The 17,192-nt window shown below is 50.4% G+C and overlaps 1 protein-coding gene across 1 annotated transcript in view; it reads right to left on the bottom strand.

Annotated features, from left to right (window-relative positions):
* Window positions 1–439: 439 nt before the first annotated feature.
* Window positions 440–17,192, bottom strand: part of LOC132831446 (extracellular serine/threonine protein kinase FAM20C-like) — a 38,102-nt gene continuing 21,349 nt past the window's right edge. Inside the window, exons 7-10 of the mRNA XM_060849603.1 lie at window positions 17,133–17,192; window positions 6,239–6,320; window positions 1,935–1,994; window positions 440–696 (exon numbers count right to left, since the gene is read on the bottom strand). The exon at window positions 17,133–17,192 is cut by the window's right edge and continues 50 nt beyond it. Coding sequence (XP_060705586.1) covers window positions 456–696; window positions 1,935–1,994; window positions 6,239–6,320; window positions 17,133–17,192 — 443 coding nt within the window. The 3' untranslated portion in view covers window positions 440–455. The remainder of the gene's footprint in view (window positions 697–1,934; window positions 1,995–6,238; window positions 6,321–17,132) is intronic.

Raw genomic sequence — 17,192 nt, 5'->3', positions numbered from 1 at the left:
TCCAGAGATCGTCCTGTGTGTCCATCCCATTGTTGATCTGAGTGTTCAGTGTAGGTGTGGACAGTCGGATGGGGAACACTGATGAAGCATGGTCACATAATGTGGTAGGTTGTTGCAAACAAGTCTGGGGGAGGGGGCCAGAGTCTGAGAGGGAGTGACCGAAATGGACGGGTCGTGGGGTGTGTGTAAAGTGAGATGTGGGAGACAGGGAGGACTGGAAATGGGGTCAGTGAGTGACAGGAATGAAGTGTGATAACGGAATGTGTAGGAGGCAGGGATTACTGGAAAGGGGATTGGGAATATGGGGTCAGGGTGTGTTGGTGTGGAGGAGATGGTGTGTTGAATGACCCAGTGTGTGAGGTACAGGGCATTATTGATTGTGTATCTGAGCTCTGGTTCACACGAGGAAGGTAGAAACCCCTTACCCTGTCCCGATGAGCACTGCCCTCACCCTGTTACTGACTGACACGCTGTGCTCCCAGGTCATGGCGCAGGACTGTGTGTTCACCGTGCTGCTGGATACAGTTTCTGACGGTTTTCAGGATGGTGTCCAGCCTGCGGTTCAGGGCAGTCAGGTGAGGTTCACTCAGGATCGGTGTGAGGCTGTCACTCAGCAGAGACTCCCTCATCACGTCACTCAGCTTGTAGTGGTCAGTGGCTAGGAGCTGCAGCCGGAGAAATGTCCCTCTGCGGATCCTGACAGACAACATCAAAGATCAAACTCAGGGAGAGCTTTCCCATCACCGTGAGACCAGCCTCGCCCTGCACACACATGCTGTCCCATAGAGTCAAAGGTCACAGGATCTCTGCACACATGACAGGCAGACTTTGGGGGGGTGGGGGGCGGTCAAAGGGCAGTAACTGCTGGGGGGTGTCAAAGGGCAAAGACTGTAGGAGGTCAAAGAGCAATGACTGGGAGGTCAAAGGGCAGTGACTGCAGGGGGGTCAAAGGGCAGTGACTTTGGAAGGTGAAAGAGCAATAACTCTGGAGGGGTCAAAGGGCAGTAACTGCTGGGAGGGCTTCGAAGGGCAATGATTGCAGAGGGATTCTAAGAGCAGTGACTGCAGGGGTCAAAAGGCAGTGACTGTGGGGGGGTCAAAGGGCAGTGATTGTGGGGGTCAAGGGGTAATGACTGCAGGGTCAAAGGGCAGTAATTGCAGGGGTTTCAAAGGGTAGTGACTGCAGGGGGTCAAAGGGCAGTGACTGTGGGGGCCATGGTGCAGTAACTGTTCACTAACAGAAAAGAAAAAAATGAAATAACATCTGACCTAGCAGATCGAGAACAAATTTTCTTTGGAGTCTAGAATCAACAGGTTAAGGGTCTTCATCTGAGGAGAGCCTTTGTTGTTAATTCTTGGTTGGGATGTGGACATTAGCGAAAAGGCCAGAATTTGTGACCCATCCCTCTTTACCCGAGAGTGAAGCACAGACTGAGTCATAAAGAGCTAGAGCTGAAAATGTGTTGCTGGAAAAGCGCAGCAGGTCAGGCAGCATCCAAGGAACAGGAGAATCAACGTTTCGGGCATAAGCCCTTCATCAGGAATGAGGAGAGGGTGCCAGGCAGGCTAAAATAAAAGGTAGGGAGGAGGGACTTGGGGGAGGGGCGATGGAGATGCGATAGGTGGAAGGAGGTCAAGGTGAGGGTGATAGGCCGGAGTGGGGTGGGGGCGGAGAGGTCAGGAAGAAGATTGCAGGTTAGGAGGGCGGTGCTGAGTTCGAGGGATTCGACTGAGACAAGGTGGGGGGAGGGGAAATGAGGAAACTGGAGAAATCTGAGTTCATCCCTTGTGGTTGGAGGGTTCCCAGGCGGAAGATGAGGCGCTCCATCTTAGTAAGATATGCAGAGTGCTGAAGAGAGCACGGACTCCTCCCTGCAGTGTTAGACCTGAGAAAGAGGGAGCTGTGGCGAGGGCAGGATTGTAGTTGGCCTTACCTGCAGCATTGTCTGAGAGGGGCCAGGATCGAGGGCTCATCCCGAGAATGCCGTCCAAACCTTGCGAACAAGAAAAGAAGCTGATTGGTCATTTTGCAGATCCACAGTCACACTCCTCCCAACACAAAGTCACCTATAAAACCTCCATCAGAAAAAACACAAACTGAGAAACGTATTGCACCAATTCCATTAGGGAAACACTTAGAGGAATTCTCAAAATGTCATGAGGTGGGGCCTTGGGGAAAATGGCTGAAGTGGAAGTCATTACCATTCTACTCAATCCAGTTAATCTGATTGCTGACATTGAAACAGAACAGATTGGCATGGTGGCTCAGTGGTTAGCACTGCTGCCTCGCTGCGCCAGGGACCCAGGTTCGATTCCAGCCTCTTGTGTGGAGTTTGCACATTCTCCCCGTGTCTGTGCGGGTTTCCTCCCACAATCCAAAGAAATGTAGGTTAGGTGCATTTGCCATGGGAAAATGCAGGGTTACAAAGGTTGGTCGGGGGGTCAGGGTGGGATGCCCTTCAGAGGGGCGGTGTGGACTTGATGGGCCAAATGGCCTCCTTCCACACTCTAAGGATTCTATTCTAAATGCCTGAAATACTCAGTAAGTCAGGCAGCCTCTGTGGGGAGAGAAAGAGTCCATCTTTCAGGTGTGTAACCTTCCCAAATAGGGAAACATAACAGGTCTGAGCAGAAGCCAGGAAGGATTGAAATCTCACTTTCTCTGCTTATTCCACAGGAATCCCTCTGGGTACGCTGCTCGTTCATTAAAAGATAATTCCAAACGAAGACAGAGCAGCCACTGGATTAGATTAGATTACTTACAGTGTGGAAACAGGCCCTTCGGCCCAACAAGTCCACACCGACCCACCGAAGCGCAACCCACCCATACCCCTACATTTACCCCTTACCTAACACTATGGGCAATTTAGCATTAAAAAAATGCTAAATGCTGTTCTCCCCAGACATGGGGAGAACGTGCAAACTCCACACAGTTAGTCGCCTGAGTCAGGAATTGAACCCGGGTCTCTGGCGCTGTGAGGCAGCAGTGCTAACCACCGTGCCACCCCTAAGGAACACTGCTGAAAGAAAGCACTTTCTTTAGAAGCTTGTCATCTAGACCTCAGCAGCAATTCACACCAAATACAAAAAGCCTCAGGAAGGACATCTGAAAGGGTCCTGAGTGATGTAGGCCACAGCAAGGTTTTGGGCTGAAATAGATGAGAAGTCAAGCAAGGCCTACCTCAGCATGGGGAGCAGCTTGCTCTGGTGGTTCTGCTTTCACTTGGCATTGAGACGAGTATCTCACTCGGGTGGGTAGTTACATGGAAGGCAATGGGCCCTGACAATGTCCCAGCAATAGTACTGAAGACTTGTATTCCAGAGCTTGTCACTCCCCTAACCAAGCTGTTCCAGTACAGTTACAACAATGTGGAAAATTGCCCAGGGACAAATCCAACCCAGCCAATTATCGCCCCATCTATCTGCTCTCGATCATCAGTAAAATGATGCTATCAAGCAGCACCTGCTTAGCAATAACCTGCTCAGTGACGCCCAGTTTGAGATCCCCCAGGGTCACTCAGCTCCTGACCTCATTCCAGCCTCGGATCAAACATGGACAAGAGCTGAAATTCCAGACGGGAGGGGAGAGGGACAGCTCTTGACATTAGGGCTGCATTCAATGGACAGGTTGGACTGAAGGGCAGTGAAGGACTGCACAAAACACTACATAGGACAAACAGGAAGACAGCTAACAACCTGCATCCATGAACACCAACTAGCCACGAAACAACACGACCAGCTATCCCTAGTAGCCATACACTCAGATGACAAACAACACAAATTCAATTGGGACAACACCACTATTATAGGGCAGGCCAAACAGAGAACAGCCAGGGAATTCCTAGAGGCATGGCACTCATCCACAAATTCTATCAACAGACACATCGACCTAGACCCTATATACCGGCCACTGCAGCGGACAGCAACTGACAACCGGAAGCGGCAGATTCAAACCAGTATAAATGCCGGAGGAATCAGCACAGAAGCGCTTCACAGGAGGCTCCCAAGCACTGAAGATGTCACCTAGAAAGGGGACAAAACGGTTGCAACAAAAACTCCCAGCTCAGCGAACAGAACCACAACAACAAGCACCCGAGCTACAAATCTTCTCACAAACTTTGAAGGGCCTGTTTCCATGTTGCATATTTCTGTGACTCTATGACTGTATGATCAAATACGGCATCAATGGAATCAATGGGCATAAGGGGGCAAACTCTGCACTGGATGGAGTCAAACCTAGCTGACAGGAAGATGGTTATTGTTGGAGGTCAGTCATCTCATCTCCTGGACATCTCTGCAGGAGTTCCTCAGTGTACTGTCCTAGACCTAACCATCTTCAGCTGCTCCATGAATGACGTTTCCTCCATCATAAGATCAGGAGTTGGGATATTTGCTAATGATTGCACAATGTTCAGCACCATCCGTTACTCTTCAGATACTGAAACAGTCCGTGCTTAAACGCAACAAGATCTGGACAATATCCAGACTTGGGCTGACAAATGGCAAGTAACAGTCATGCCACACAAATGCCAGGCTATGACCATCACCAATCAGAGACAAACTAACAACTGTCCCCTGACATTCAATCGTGTTACCATCACTGAATCCCCCACGATCAACATCCTGAGAGTTACCATTGACCAGAAACTCAACTAAACTCATCACATAAATACAGTGGCTACAAGAGTAGGTCAGAGGCTAGGAATACTGTAACAAGTAACTCACCTCCCTGACTCCCGAGGTGGACTGCAACAAGTTCAAGCAGGCAGCTCACCAGCCCCTTCTCACGGGCAACGAGGGATGGGCAATAAATGCTGGGCCAGCCAGCGATGTCCATGTCCCATGGGTGAATTATGAAAAATTACTGAGCCCTCCGTTTTATTACTGTGCTCACCGTTTCATTGCTGATTCTTTGCTTTGCTATTAGACCTATCATTTTACGACTGTTTATTACTGAGATCTGATTTCTCTTTAAACTGTCCCCTGTACCAAGACCCCATATTATTTCTGAGCCCTGTGTTTTATTGTTTATCTAACGTCACTTATTCTTCCAATCAACTTGTTCAGAGGTCGTATTACCCACTGCAGGAGCAGGAGGGGACGTGAACCTGGCCTCCCCCACTGGGGTATAGGAAGGGCCATGTGTTATATTACTGACACCTACATCGTCCTGCCTTTTACAGCTGGGCCCTGGGCTTGCCATGTTTATGTGCTGTGTTACTTTTCTCTTTGGCCCACAGCACTGGTTTGGGAGCAAAGTAGGAAAGAGCTGAGAGTGGAACACTCCCCCCATTCAACTCCCCCCATTAGGGTGGCACAGTGGCTCAATAGTCAACACAGCTGCTTCTTATTGTCTGGAACCCAGGTTCGAATCCTCCCTCTGGGCGACTGTCTGTGTAGAGTTTGCACGTTCTCCTGTGTCTGTGCAAGTCCACTCTGGGTGCTCTGGTTTCCTCCCACAATCCAAAGATGTGCTGTTTAGGTGAATTGGTCATGCTAAATTGCCCATAGTGTTATGGTTGCATAGATTAGGCGCACTAAGTAAATGTAGAGTATTAGCTTAGGGGAATGGGTCTGGGTGGGTTACTCTTTGGAGGTTTGGTTTGGGCTGAAGGGTCTGTTTCCACACATTCTATGATTCTACGAACTCAAACCCTGACTATTGGTAAGCCAACCCAGCGCCTCCTGCTGGAGACACATGGAAATTTGATCCTTCGTGGCCCAAACAAAAGCTTCAAGGAGGATGTTTTACCCCCAGGTGTGCAGGGGACATGTCAAACTGCCAACTCTGGGCTAATAGCTCTGAGGGAAGCTTGAACACAAAAGGGGGAGAAAGCTTACAATGGAGCCCAACAATGGAGTGAGTCTAAATATGGTACCCTTTCATCCACACCCACAATTAAACTGTGTCAAATGGGCTACGTTGTATTTGTATTCCTTTGGATTCAACCAGGACAGCTAAGAAGAGTTCTCAGTTTTGGCCATTCAGGGTTTCATTAAATGTCAACTCAGCTTGCAGCCGGGACAGGACATCGCAGTTTTACTGAAGAGGAACACTAAACCCAGAGTGAACCACCATCAGGCGAACACATGGTCTGACTGGATGGAAGATGCCACTGTGACCAGGCTGAGTTTATGACTGAGCCATATCCTTGGGGTACTGTGTGGTACAGTCTCAGAGATACCCACAGTGGCACTGTCGGGTCCTGGCAATATTCACTCACTCCCTGGTACTCACGCTCGACCGTTGTCCAAGTGAAGGATGAAGCTCTCATTCCCAAATTTCTGAAATGTTTCATAGTGATGTCGGTCCATGTTTCCTGCAGGAGGGAGAGAAACCAGGACAGCGGTTATTGTAGATTGGGAGTGGAGGCAGGCAGAGAGGACTGCGCTCAGGAATTTACAACGACAGGAACACTCCCAGCTTGGTACATCTCACCCACACATAGCTGGAGCACTCACATGGGCCTTTTGGGAACAGCTCTCTGATTGACTTAGTCAGGCTTTCCTGAATTCATTCACTGGACATGGGTGTCACAGGCTGGGCCATCCCTAATGTCCCTGGAGAATGTGATATCGAGCTACCTGCTTAAACTGCTACAGTCTATGTGCTCAGTCACAACCACATTTCAACAGGAAGTGGGTTATAATGTCATAGAGTCACAGAGATGGACAGCACGGAAACAGACCCTTCGGTCCAACCCGTCCATGCCGACCAGATATCCCAACCCAATCTCGTCCCACCTGCCAGCACCCGGTCCATATCCCTCCAAACCCTTCCTATTCATATACCCATCCAAATGCCTCTTAAATGTTGCAATTGTAACAGCCTCCACCACATCCTCTGGCAGCTCATTCCATACACATACCACTGTCTGTGTGAAAAAGTTGTCCCTTAGGTCTCTTTTATATCTTTCCCCTCTCACCCTAAACCTATGCCCTCTAGTTCTGGACTCCCCGACCCCAGGGAAAAGACTTTGCCTATTTACACTATCTATGTCCCTCATAATTTTGTAAATCTCTATAAGGTCACCCCTCAGCCTCCGGCGCTCCAGGGAAAACAGCCCCAGCCTAGTCAGCCTCTCCCTATAGCTCAAACCCTCCAGGTGTTTTCCCCAGAAACAGAGAGAGGAACGGTGCTATATTTCCAACTGGGGATGAGGAGTGGCTCAGAGGGGAATTTGCAGGGGGGTGGTGTTCCCAGGCATCTGCTGACCTTATCCTTCTGGATGGAAGGTGGAAGAGTTGGTAAGTTTGGAAAGTGCCATGGGAATGGTTTTGATGACTTGCTCTTGGAACTTTACAGTTTCCTGGCCCTTATTGGCTGATGTCTATGAGACGTTGGAATAGAAATAGGCCATTCAGCCCACCAAATCCATTCTGCAAATTCAATGAGATGATGGCTGATCTGATCATCCTCAATTCCACTTTCCTGCTTCTTCCCCAAAATCCTTGATTCCCTTACTGATTAACATCGGACTCCCTCAGACCTGAAAATACTTAACCACCCATCCTCGACAGCCCTCTGTAGTAAAGAATCCCACCGATTCCCTACCTTCTAGGGGAAGGAATCTCTCCTCATCTCTGTCTGATTGGGTGACCCCCTTGGTCTGAAATGATCCTTCTGACCCCCTTTTGCCCCACCAGCCTTTCCACATCTGTTATGTCAAGTGCCAGAAGAATCTTTTATGTTTCAATAAGCTCGCTTTGTCATTTTCCTAAACTCATATGAACACATGCCCTACCTAATTAACCCTCACGTCACAGGATATCCCTCCAAACCTGGGATCAGCCGAGTGAGCTTTCTCTGGACTGCCTCTGGTTCCAGTGAGTCTTTCTTTCGACAGGGAAACTAAACCTGTTCACAGTATTCCAGCTGTGCTCTGACTAGTGTCTTGTATAGTTTTAACAAGACCTCCCTGTTTTTATACTCCACTTCCTTTGAAATAAAGGCTAACGTTTCATCTGGCTTCCTTACCCACTGATCTCAGATGCTTGCTCCTTTGTGATTCATGTTTGAAACCTCCCAAATCGCTCTGTGCTGTGCTTTCTGAAGTCCCTCTTCAGTACAATCTATAGTATTCACTTCTCTCATCCAAGTCACTAAAATATACTGTAAAAAACTGTGACCCCACCGTTGATCTCTGTGTTACTCCACTAGTTACAGATTGCCATCCTGAAATATGCCCCTACCCCAATCCCAACTCTCTATTTTATATTAGTTAGCTAATCCTCTCTGTAGACTGATGGACCAATACCATGGGCTCTAATTAAGTACACTAGATTAGATTCCTTACAGTGTGGAAACAGGCCCTTCGGCCCAACAAGTCCACACCGACACACCGAAGCGCAACCAACCCATACCCCTACATATACCCCTTACCTAACACTACGGGCAATTTAGCATGGCCAATTCACCTGACCTGCACATCTTTGGACTGTGGGAGGAAACCGGAGCACCCGGAGGAAACCCACGCAGACACGGGGAGAACGTGCAAACTCCACACAGTCAGTCGCCTGAGGCGGGAATTGAACCCAGGTCCCTGGCGCTGTGAGGCAGCAGTGCTAACCACTGTGCCACCGTGCCGCCCTAATGTGTGGTACCTCATCAAATATCTTTTGGAAATCCAAAATATTATATTTGTTGGTTAATATTTTTCTAAACTGCTTGTTACTTCCTCAAAGAACAGTAATAAATCTGTCAAGCATGCTTTCCCTTTGAGATGCCTTCTAAATATTCTGCTGTTCCTTCCCTTAAAATAGACTCCAACATTTTTGCAATGATAAGCATTAGGTTAAATGATCTACAGTTACTTGAATTTTGTCTCCTTGACATTTTAAATAAAATTGTGGCTTCCAATCTTCTGGAACTTTTCCAGAGTTGACGACTTTTGGAGGTTTGTTAGTGCATCCACTTTCTCTGTAACTACTTCCTTTGATATCTTAGGATGTATCCCATCAAATACAGGAGACTGATCAGTGTTCATCTCTATTATTTTTCCTAATAATTTTCTCCAAATTTGGTATTCACAGGGATATGCCTTTGTTATGAGCCATAAACTATTTTCCTAAGTCTTTGTCATTTCCCAATAACCGTCTTTGTTGCTAAACTCCTTTCCCAGTCCACCTGAACCAACTCTGATGTAATTCCTTTGTAAATGTTGGCACCTTATGGTCACTATTTCCCGGGGAACCCTTCTACAGAGAAACATAGAGACTAGGAGCAGGATGAGGCCATTTGACCCTTTGAGCCTAGTCCACATTCTGTATGGTCATGGCTGAGCATCCAACTCAGTCCATTCAGTTCTGCTTTAACATGGGAGTTCCATTCTTGTGCAACCCCTTGTTATTTCAACTCATGGAGCCAGAATTGCATTATAACAATACAGACTTTAAAAGTTTGCACTTTAGAAACAGTGTTCCCAATTCCTCAATCGTGTTATATGGAATTTGTGTTAATGAAACGCACACTAAGGCAGAATGACCTGCACCTTGTTCCTGCTTTCTCCTCCCATACTCTTTGACACCTTCCACCCTTACAAGTATATCTATATAAGTACATCCTTCCTGACAATACCCCAACTGCTTTCTGTGGAAAAGACTTCCTCAGCTCTCCACTCTCTGGGTGAAGAAATTTCTCCTCATCTCAATCCTAAATGGCTGGCTCCTTAGACTGGAATCTCTGCTTCTGGACTCACTGGTGATCAGAACATCTATCCTGCGTTTACCCTGACTAATCCTGTTAGAATTTTAGAGGTTCCTCAGGGATCCCCTCCCATCATTCTCCTAAACTCCAATGAATTTAATCATAACTGACCCAGCTCTCTCTTCATATGTCAGTCCTGCCATCCCAGAATTAGTCTGGAAAACTTCCCTCCGTAGCCAAATAAGGCTTCCTCAGATAAGGAGACAAAATTATGCACAATATGTCAGATGTTGCCTCAACAAGGTCCTGCACAAAAGACGTCCTTGCTGCTGTGCCCAAATTCTCTGGCTAAGAAGGTCAACATATGTGACAACGTGTGCCTTTAATAGGGATTTATTCTTGAGAAGATTTGTAGCTCAGGTTGAGGTTCTGGATGTAAGTTTGCTCGCTGAGCTGGAAGGTTTGTTTTCAGACATTTCGTCACCATACTAGGTAATACCATCAGTGAGAGTCTGCGGTGATGTGTTGGTGGGATGTCCCACCTCTCTGTTTATGGGTCTTGGTTTCAGAAGGTGGGTGATGTCATTTCCGGTTCTTTTTTTTTTCAAGGGAAGGTAAATAGGATTTAAATCGATGTATTTATTGATGGAGTTCTGGTTAGAATGTCATGCCTCTAAGAATCAAGATTAGTGTGGTGCTGGAAAAGCACAGCAGGCCTGGCAGCATCTGAGGAGCAGGGAAATGTACATTTTGGGTAAAAGCCCTTCATCAGGAATGGTAAATCCTTATGAAGGGCTTTTGTCTGAAACATTGATTTTCGTGCTCCTCAGATGCTGCCTGACCTGCTGTGCTTTTCCAGCACCACACTAATCTTAATTCTGGTCTCCAGCATCTGCAGTGCTCACTTTCTCCTTGGCCTCTAAGAATTCACACTGAGAATTCACAATGTGAAGATATTACATTTAGTTCCCTCATCTAAACCGCTAATGTATATTGTGAATAGCTGGCATGCACCCACTGACCCCTGTGGTACCCCACTGGCTGCTACTCAAGAAGGCAAAAGTGAGGACTGCAGATGCTAGGTATTACAGTCAAGAGTGAGTTGCTGAAAAAGCACAGCAGGTCAGGCAGCATCTGAGGAGCGGGAGTATCGACGTTTCGGGCAAAAACCCTTCATCAGGAATAGAGGTGCCCATAACATCGATTTTCCTGCTCCTTGGATGCTGCCTGACCTGCTGTGCTTTTCCAGCACCACTCTGATCTAAACAACTGCTACTCAAGAAGACCAGTTTATTTCTGCCCTTTATTTTGTGCCTGTCAAACAGCTGTCTCACCATGTCAATCCTGTGCCCTTTCAGTTTAAATGCCAAACTCTTCTATGGGACCTTATCGAAAGTCTTCTGAAAGTCCATGTACCACATCCATTGGTTCCTCCTTATCAACTCTACTGGTTACATCCTCAAAAAATTCCAGTAGATTTGTCAAGCATCATTTCCCTTTTGTAAATCCATGCTGGCTCTGCCTGTTCCTGTCACTATTTTCCAAATGCTCTGCTATTAATGATGAACTCCAGCATTTTCCCCACTACTGAAGTCAGTCTCACTAGTCTATAATTCCCTATTATCTCTCTACTCTACCTCCTTTTATTAAATAGTAGGGTTACACTACCTACCCTCCAATCCATAGTAACTGATCCAGAATCTATAGAATCCTGAAAGACGACCACCAACGCATGCATTATTTTTCAAGCTATTTCCTTGAATGTGGATTATCGGGCCCTGGAGATTTATCATCCAATCAATTTCCCCAATACCATGCCTTTATTTATACTGATTCACTTCAGTTCCTCCTGTATTTCCAACATTTTTGGAATGCTATTTCTGCCCTCCTTTGTGAAGACAGATCCAAAACATACAGTCATACAGTCAGCAAGGTGTACAGCACGGAAACAGACCCTTCAGTCCAACTCATCCATGCCGACCAGATTTCCTAACCTAATCTAGTCCCATTTGCCAGCGTTTGGCCTATATCCTTCCAAACCCTTCCTACTCATGTACCCAATCCAGATGATTTTTAATTGCTATAATTGTACTAGACTCCACCACTTCCTCTGGCAGCACATTCCACACATGTACCATCCTCTGTGTGAAAAAGTTACCCCTTAGGTCCCTTTTATATCTTTCCCCTCTCATTCAAAACCTATGCCGCCTCGTTCTGGACTTGCCACCCCAGGGAAAAGTGCTATTCACCCTATCCACGGCCCTCATGATTTTAGAAACTTCTATAAAGTCACCCTACAGCCTCCGACACTTCAGGGAAAACAGCCCTAGCGATACAGCCTCTTCCTATTCCTCAAACCCTCCAACCTTGGCAACGTCCTTGCAACTCTACAGGAGTGAGACCAGAATTGCACACAATATTCCAAAAGTGGCCTAACCAACGTCCTGTACATCTGTAACATAGCCTCCCAACTCCTAAACTCAATGCTCTAACCGTGTACTTAAGTGTCTGCAATCTCTTTGTTCCTATTATAACTTCCCATGTTTCTGACTGTAAGGGAATACATTTGTCTTCAGGGATCTTTCTCCTTTCAGATACCTATAAAAGCTTTTACACAGCTTGTACGTTCCCCGCAGTTTTACACTGGTACTCTATTTTCCCCTCTTAATCAATCCCTCTGTTCTTTGTGCAAAATTCTAAACTGTTCCCAATCCTTGGGACTGCAGCTTTTTTGATCAATTGCTCGGATCTAATACTCTCCCATGTTCCCTTGTTAGCCAGGGGCAGGTAACCTTCCCCTGTGTTTTTTCCTGCAGTTTATTAAACCTGCCTCATTACACATCACCAGATCCAAAACCAGTGAACCCACACGTTGTTCTAAGAAACTGTCCTGAATATACTCCAGGAATTCTTCCTCTTAACTAGCTGATGTTCCCAGTCTAGAAGAAGATTAAAGCCGCCTACGATTGTTGTATTGACACCCTCAATGTCTTCTGGTTTATTCTCTCTCTCACTGCATATTTAAAACCAGGGAACCCATAGACAGCTCTCCTTTTTGCTATCCTACTTACTCACTCTCAGACTAACAAAGCCACCCCACCATTCTTTCGAAAGGTCACATGACCCCAAACATTTCGTCCCCAGCTTTGATTGGGAGTCAATGTCAAAATTTTTCAGAGCCAGACTTTCCAGATCAGAGTAAAGGGAGACCTTTTAGAACACAGTTAAGGGGAAACTTCTTCAGTCAGAGAGCGTTGAGTCTATGGAATTCACTGCCACAGAAGGCTGTGGGCACTGGGTCATTGAGTATATTTAAGATGGAGACAGATAGGATCTTGATTGTCAAGGGGATCGAGGGTTACAGGGAGGAAGTGGGAGAATGGGGTTGGGAAACTTGTCAGCTTTGATTGAATGGTGGAGCAGACTCAATGGGCTGAATGGCCTAATTTCTGTTCCTTATGCCTCATGATCAGATACCACTGTCCCGCATCGCAGACACCCCCCAACCCACATCACAGACATCCCCTCCCCACATCACAGACACCCCCCTCCCCACATCGCAGACACCCCCCCTCCCCACATCACAGACACCCCCTCCTCCACATCGCAGACACCCCCTCCCCACATCGCAGACACCCCTCCCCACATCGCAGACACCCCCTCCCCACATCGCAGACACCCCCTCCCCACATCGCAGACACCCCCTCTCTCACATCGCAGACACTCCCTCCCCACATCGCAGACACTCCCTCCCCACATCGCAGACACCCCTCCCCACATCGCAGACACCCCCTCCCCACATCGCAGACACCCCCTCTCTCACATCGCAGACACTCCCTCCCCACATCGCAGACACCCCCTCCCCACATCGCAGACACCCCCCTCCCCACATCGCAGACACCCCCTCCCCACATCGCAGACACCTCCTCCCCGCATCGCAGACACCTCCTCCCCACATCACAGACACCCCCCTCCCCACATCGCAGACACCCCCTCCCCACATCGCAGACACCTCCTCCCCACATCGCAGACACCCCCCTCCCACATCGCAGACATCCCCCTCCCCACATCGCAGACACCCCCTCCCCACATCGCAGACACCCCCTCCCCACATCGCAGACACCTCCTCCCCACATCGCAGACACCCCCTCCCCACATCGCAAACACCCCCTCCCCACATCACAGACACCCCCCTCCCCACATCGCAGACACTCCCTCCCCACATCGCAGACACCCCCTCCCCACATCGCAGACACCCCCTCCTCCACATCGCAGACACTCCCTCCCCACATCACAGACACCCCCTCCCTACATCGCAGACAACCCCTCCCCACATCGCAGACACCCCCTCCCCACATCGCAGACACCTCCTCCCCACATCGCAGACACCCCCCTCCCCACATCACAGACACCCCCTCCCCACATTGCAGACACCTCTCCACACATCACAGACACCCCCTCCCTACATCGCAGACAACCCCTCCCCACATCGCAGACACCCCCTCCCCACATCGCAGACACCTCTCCACACATCACAGACACCCCCCTCCCCACATCACAGACACCCCCCCACATCACAGACATCCCCTCCCCACATCACAGACACACACCCCCACGTCACAGACATCCCCTCCCCACATCACAAACAACCCCTCCCCACATCACAGACACCCCCGGCCGACATCGCAGACACCCCCCTCCCCACATCACAGACACTCCCCTCCCCACATCACAAACACCCCTCCCCACATTGCAGACACCCCACCCCAATCGCAGACACACCCCTCACCACATCACAGACATCCCCTCCCCACATCACAGACACCCTCCTCCCACATCGCAGATACCCCCCTCCCACATCGCAGGCACCCTCCTCCCCACATCACAGACATCCCCCTCCTCGCATCGCAGACACCCATCCCCACATCACAGACGCACCCCTCCCCAAATCGCAGACACACCCTCCCCACATCGCAGACACCCTCCTCCCCACATCGCAGACACCCCCCTCCCCACGGCATGGTGGCACAGTGGTTAGCACTGCTGCCTCACAGCACCTGAGACCCGGGTTCAATTCCCGACTCAGGCGACTGATTGTGTGGAGTTTGCACGTTCTCCCCGTGTCTGCGTGGGTTTCCTCCGGGTGCTCCGGTTTCCTCCCACAGTCCAAAGATGTGCGGGTCAGGTGAATTGGCCATGCTAAATTGCCCGTAGTGTTAAGTAAGGGGTACATGTAGGGGTATGGGTGGGTTGCGCTTCGACGGGTTGGTGTGGACTTGTTGGGCCGAAGGGCCTGTTTCCACACTGTAAGTAATCTAATCTAATCACATCGCAGACACCCCCTCCCACACATCGCAGACACCCCCTCCCCCACATCGCAGACACCCCCCTCCCACATCGCAGACACCCCCCTCCCTCACATCGCAGACACCTCTCCACACATCACAGACACCCCCTCCCTACATCGCAGACAACCCCTCCCCACATCGCAGACACCCCCTCCCCACATCGCAGACACCTCTCCACACATCACAGACACCCCCCTCCCCACATCGCAGACAACCCCTCCCCACATCGCAGACACCCCCTCCCCACATCGCAGGCACCCCCCCTCCCACATCGCAGATACCCCCCTCCCACATCGCTGGCAACCCCGTCCCCACATCACAGACATCCCCCTCCTCGCATCGCAGACACCCCTCCCCACATCACAGACACACCCCTCCCCACATCGCAGACACACACCCCTCCCCACGGCACGGTGGCACAGTGGTTAGCGCTGCTGCCTCACAGCACCTGAGACCCGGGTTCAATTCCCAACTCAGGCGACTGTCTGTGTGGAGTTTGCACGTTCTCTCCGTGTCTGCGTGGGTTTCCTCCGGTGCTCCGGTTTCCTCCCACAGTCCAAAGATGTGTGGGTCAGGTGAATTGGCCATGCTAAATTGCCCGTAGTGTTAGGTAAGGGGTAAATGTAGTGGTATGGGTGGGTTGCGCTTCGGCGGGTTGGTGTGGACTTGTTGGGCCGAAGGGCATGTTTCCACACTGTAAGTAATCTAATCTAATCACATCGCAGACACCCCCTCCCTCACATCGCAGACACCCCCTCCCCACATCGCAGACACCCCCCCATCCCTCACATCGCAGACACCCCTCCCCACATCGCAGACACACCCCTCCCCACATCGCAGACAATCCCTCCCCACATCGCAGTCACCCCCCCACATCACAGACACACCCCTCCCCACATCGCAGACACCCCCTCAACACATCACAGACACCCCCCCACATCACAGACATCCCCTCCCCACATCACAGACACACACCCCCACGTCACAGACATCCCCTCCCCACATCACAAACAACCCCTCCCCACATCACAGACACCCCCGGCCGACATCGCAGACACCCCCCTCCCCACATCACAGACACTCCCCTCCCCACATCACAAACACCCCTCCCCACATTGCAGACACCCCACCCCAATCGCAGACACACCCCTCACCACATCACAGACATCCCCTCCCCACATCACAGACACCCTCCTCCCACATCGCAGATACCCCCCTCCCACATCGCAGGCACCCCCCTCCCCACATCGCAGACATCCCCCTCCTCGCATCGCAGACACCCATCCCCACATCACAGACGCACCCCTCCCCAAATCGCAGACACACCCTCCCCACATCGCAGACACCCTCCTCCCCACATCGCAGACACCCCTCTCCCCACGGCATGGTGGCACAGTGGTTAGCACTGCTGCCTCACAGCACCTGAGACCCGGGTTCAATTCCCGACTCAGGCGACTGATTGTGTGGAGTTTGCACGTTCTCCCCGTGTCTGCGTGGGTTTCCTCCGGGTGCTCCGGTTTCCTCCCACAGTCCAAAGATGTGCGGGTCAGGTGAATTGGCCATGCTAAATTGCCCGTAGTGTTAAGTAAGGGGTACATGTAGGGGTATGGGTGGGTTGCGCTTCGGCGGGTCGGTGTGGGCTTGTTGGGCCGAAGGGCCTGTTTCCACACTGTAAGTAATCTAATCTAATCACATCGCAGACACCCCCTCCCTCACATCGCAGACACCCCCTCCCCCACATCGCAGACACCCCCCTCCCACATCGCAGACACCCCCCTCCCTCACATCGCAGACACCCCCTCCCCCACATCGCAGACACTCCCTCCCCACATCGCAGACACTCCCCCCCCCATATCGCAGACAGCCCTCTCCCCACATCGCATACACCCCCTCCCCACATCGCAGACACTCCCCTCCCCACATCGCAGACACCCCCTCCCCCACATCGCAGACACTCCCTCCCCACATCGCAGACACCCCCTCCCCACATCTCAGACACCACCTCCCCACATCGCAGACACTCCCCTCCCCACATCGCAAACACCCCCTCCCCACATCGCAGACACCCCCCTCCCCACATCGCAGACACTCCTTTCCCTTCTCACAGGCCCCCCTCCCCCAGCAGGAGACATTCTCACCCATCAGGAAGTCCAGGACGGTCATGTCCATCACATCCAGCAGCCGGCTGCTTTCTTTGT

The sequence above is a fragment of the Hemiscyllium ocellatum genome, chromosome 33, assembly GCF_020745735.1.
Source record: "Hemiscyllium ocellatum isolate sHemOce1 chromosome 33, sHemOce1.pat.X.cur, whole genome shotgun sequence".
In the NCBI taxonomy this organism is placed as follows: domain Eukaryota; kingdom Metazoa; phylum Chordata; class Chondrichthyes; order Orectolobiformes; family Hemiscylliidae; genus Hemiscyllium; species Hemiscyllium ocellatum.
The sequence above is the reverse complement of the archived record's forward strand: the minus strand, read 5'-3'. Positions and strand labels throughout refer to the sequence as shown.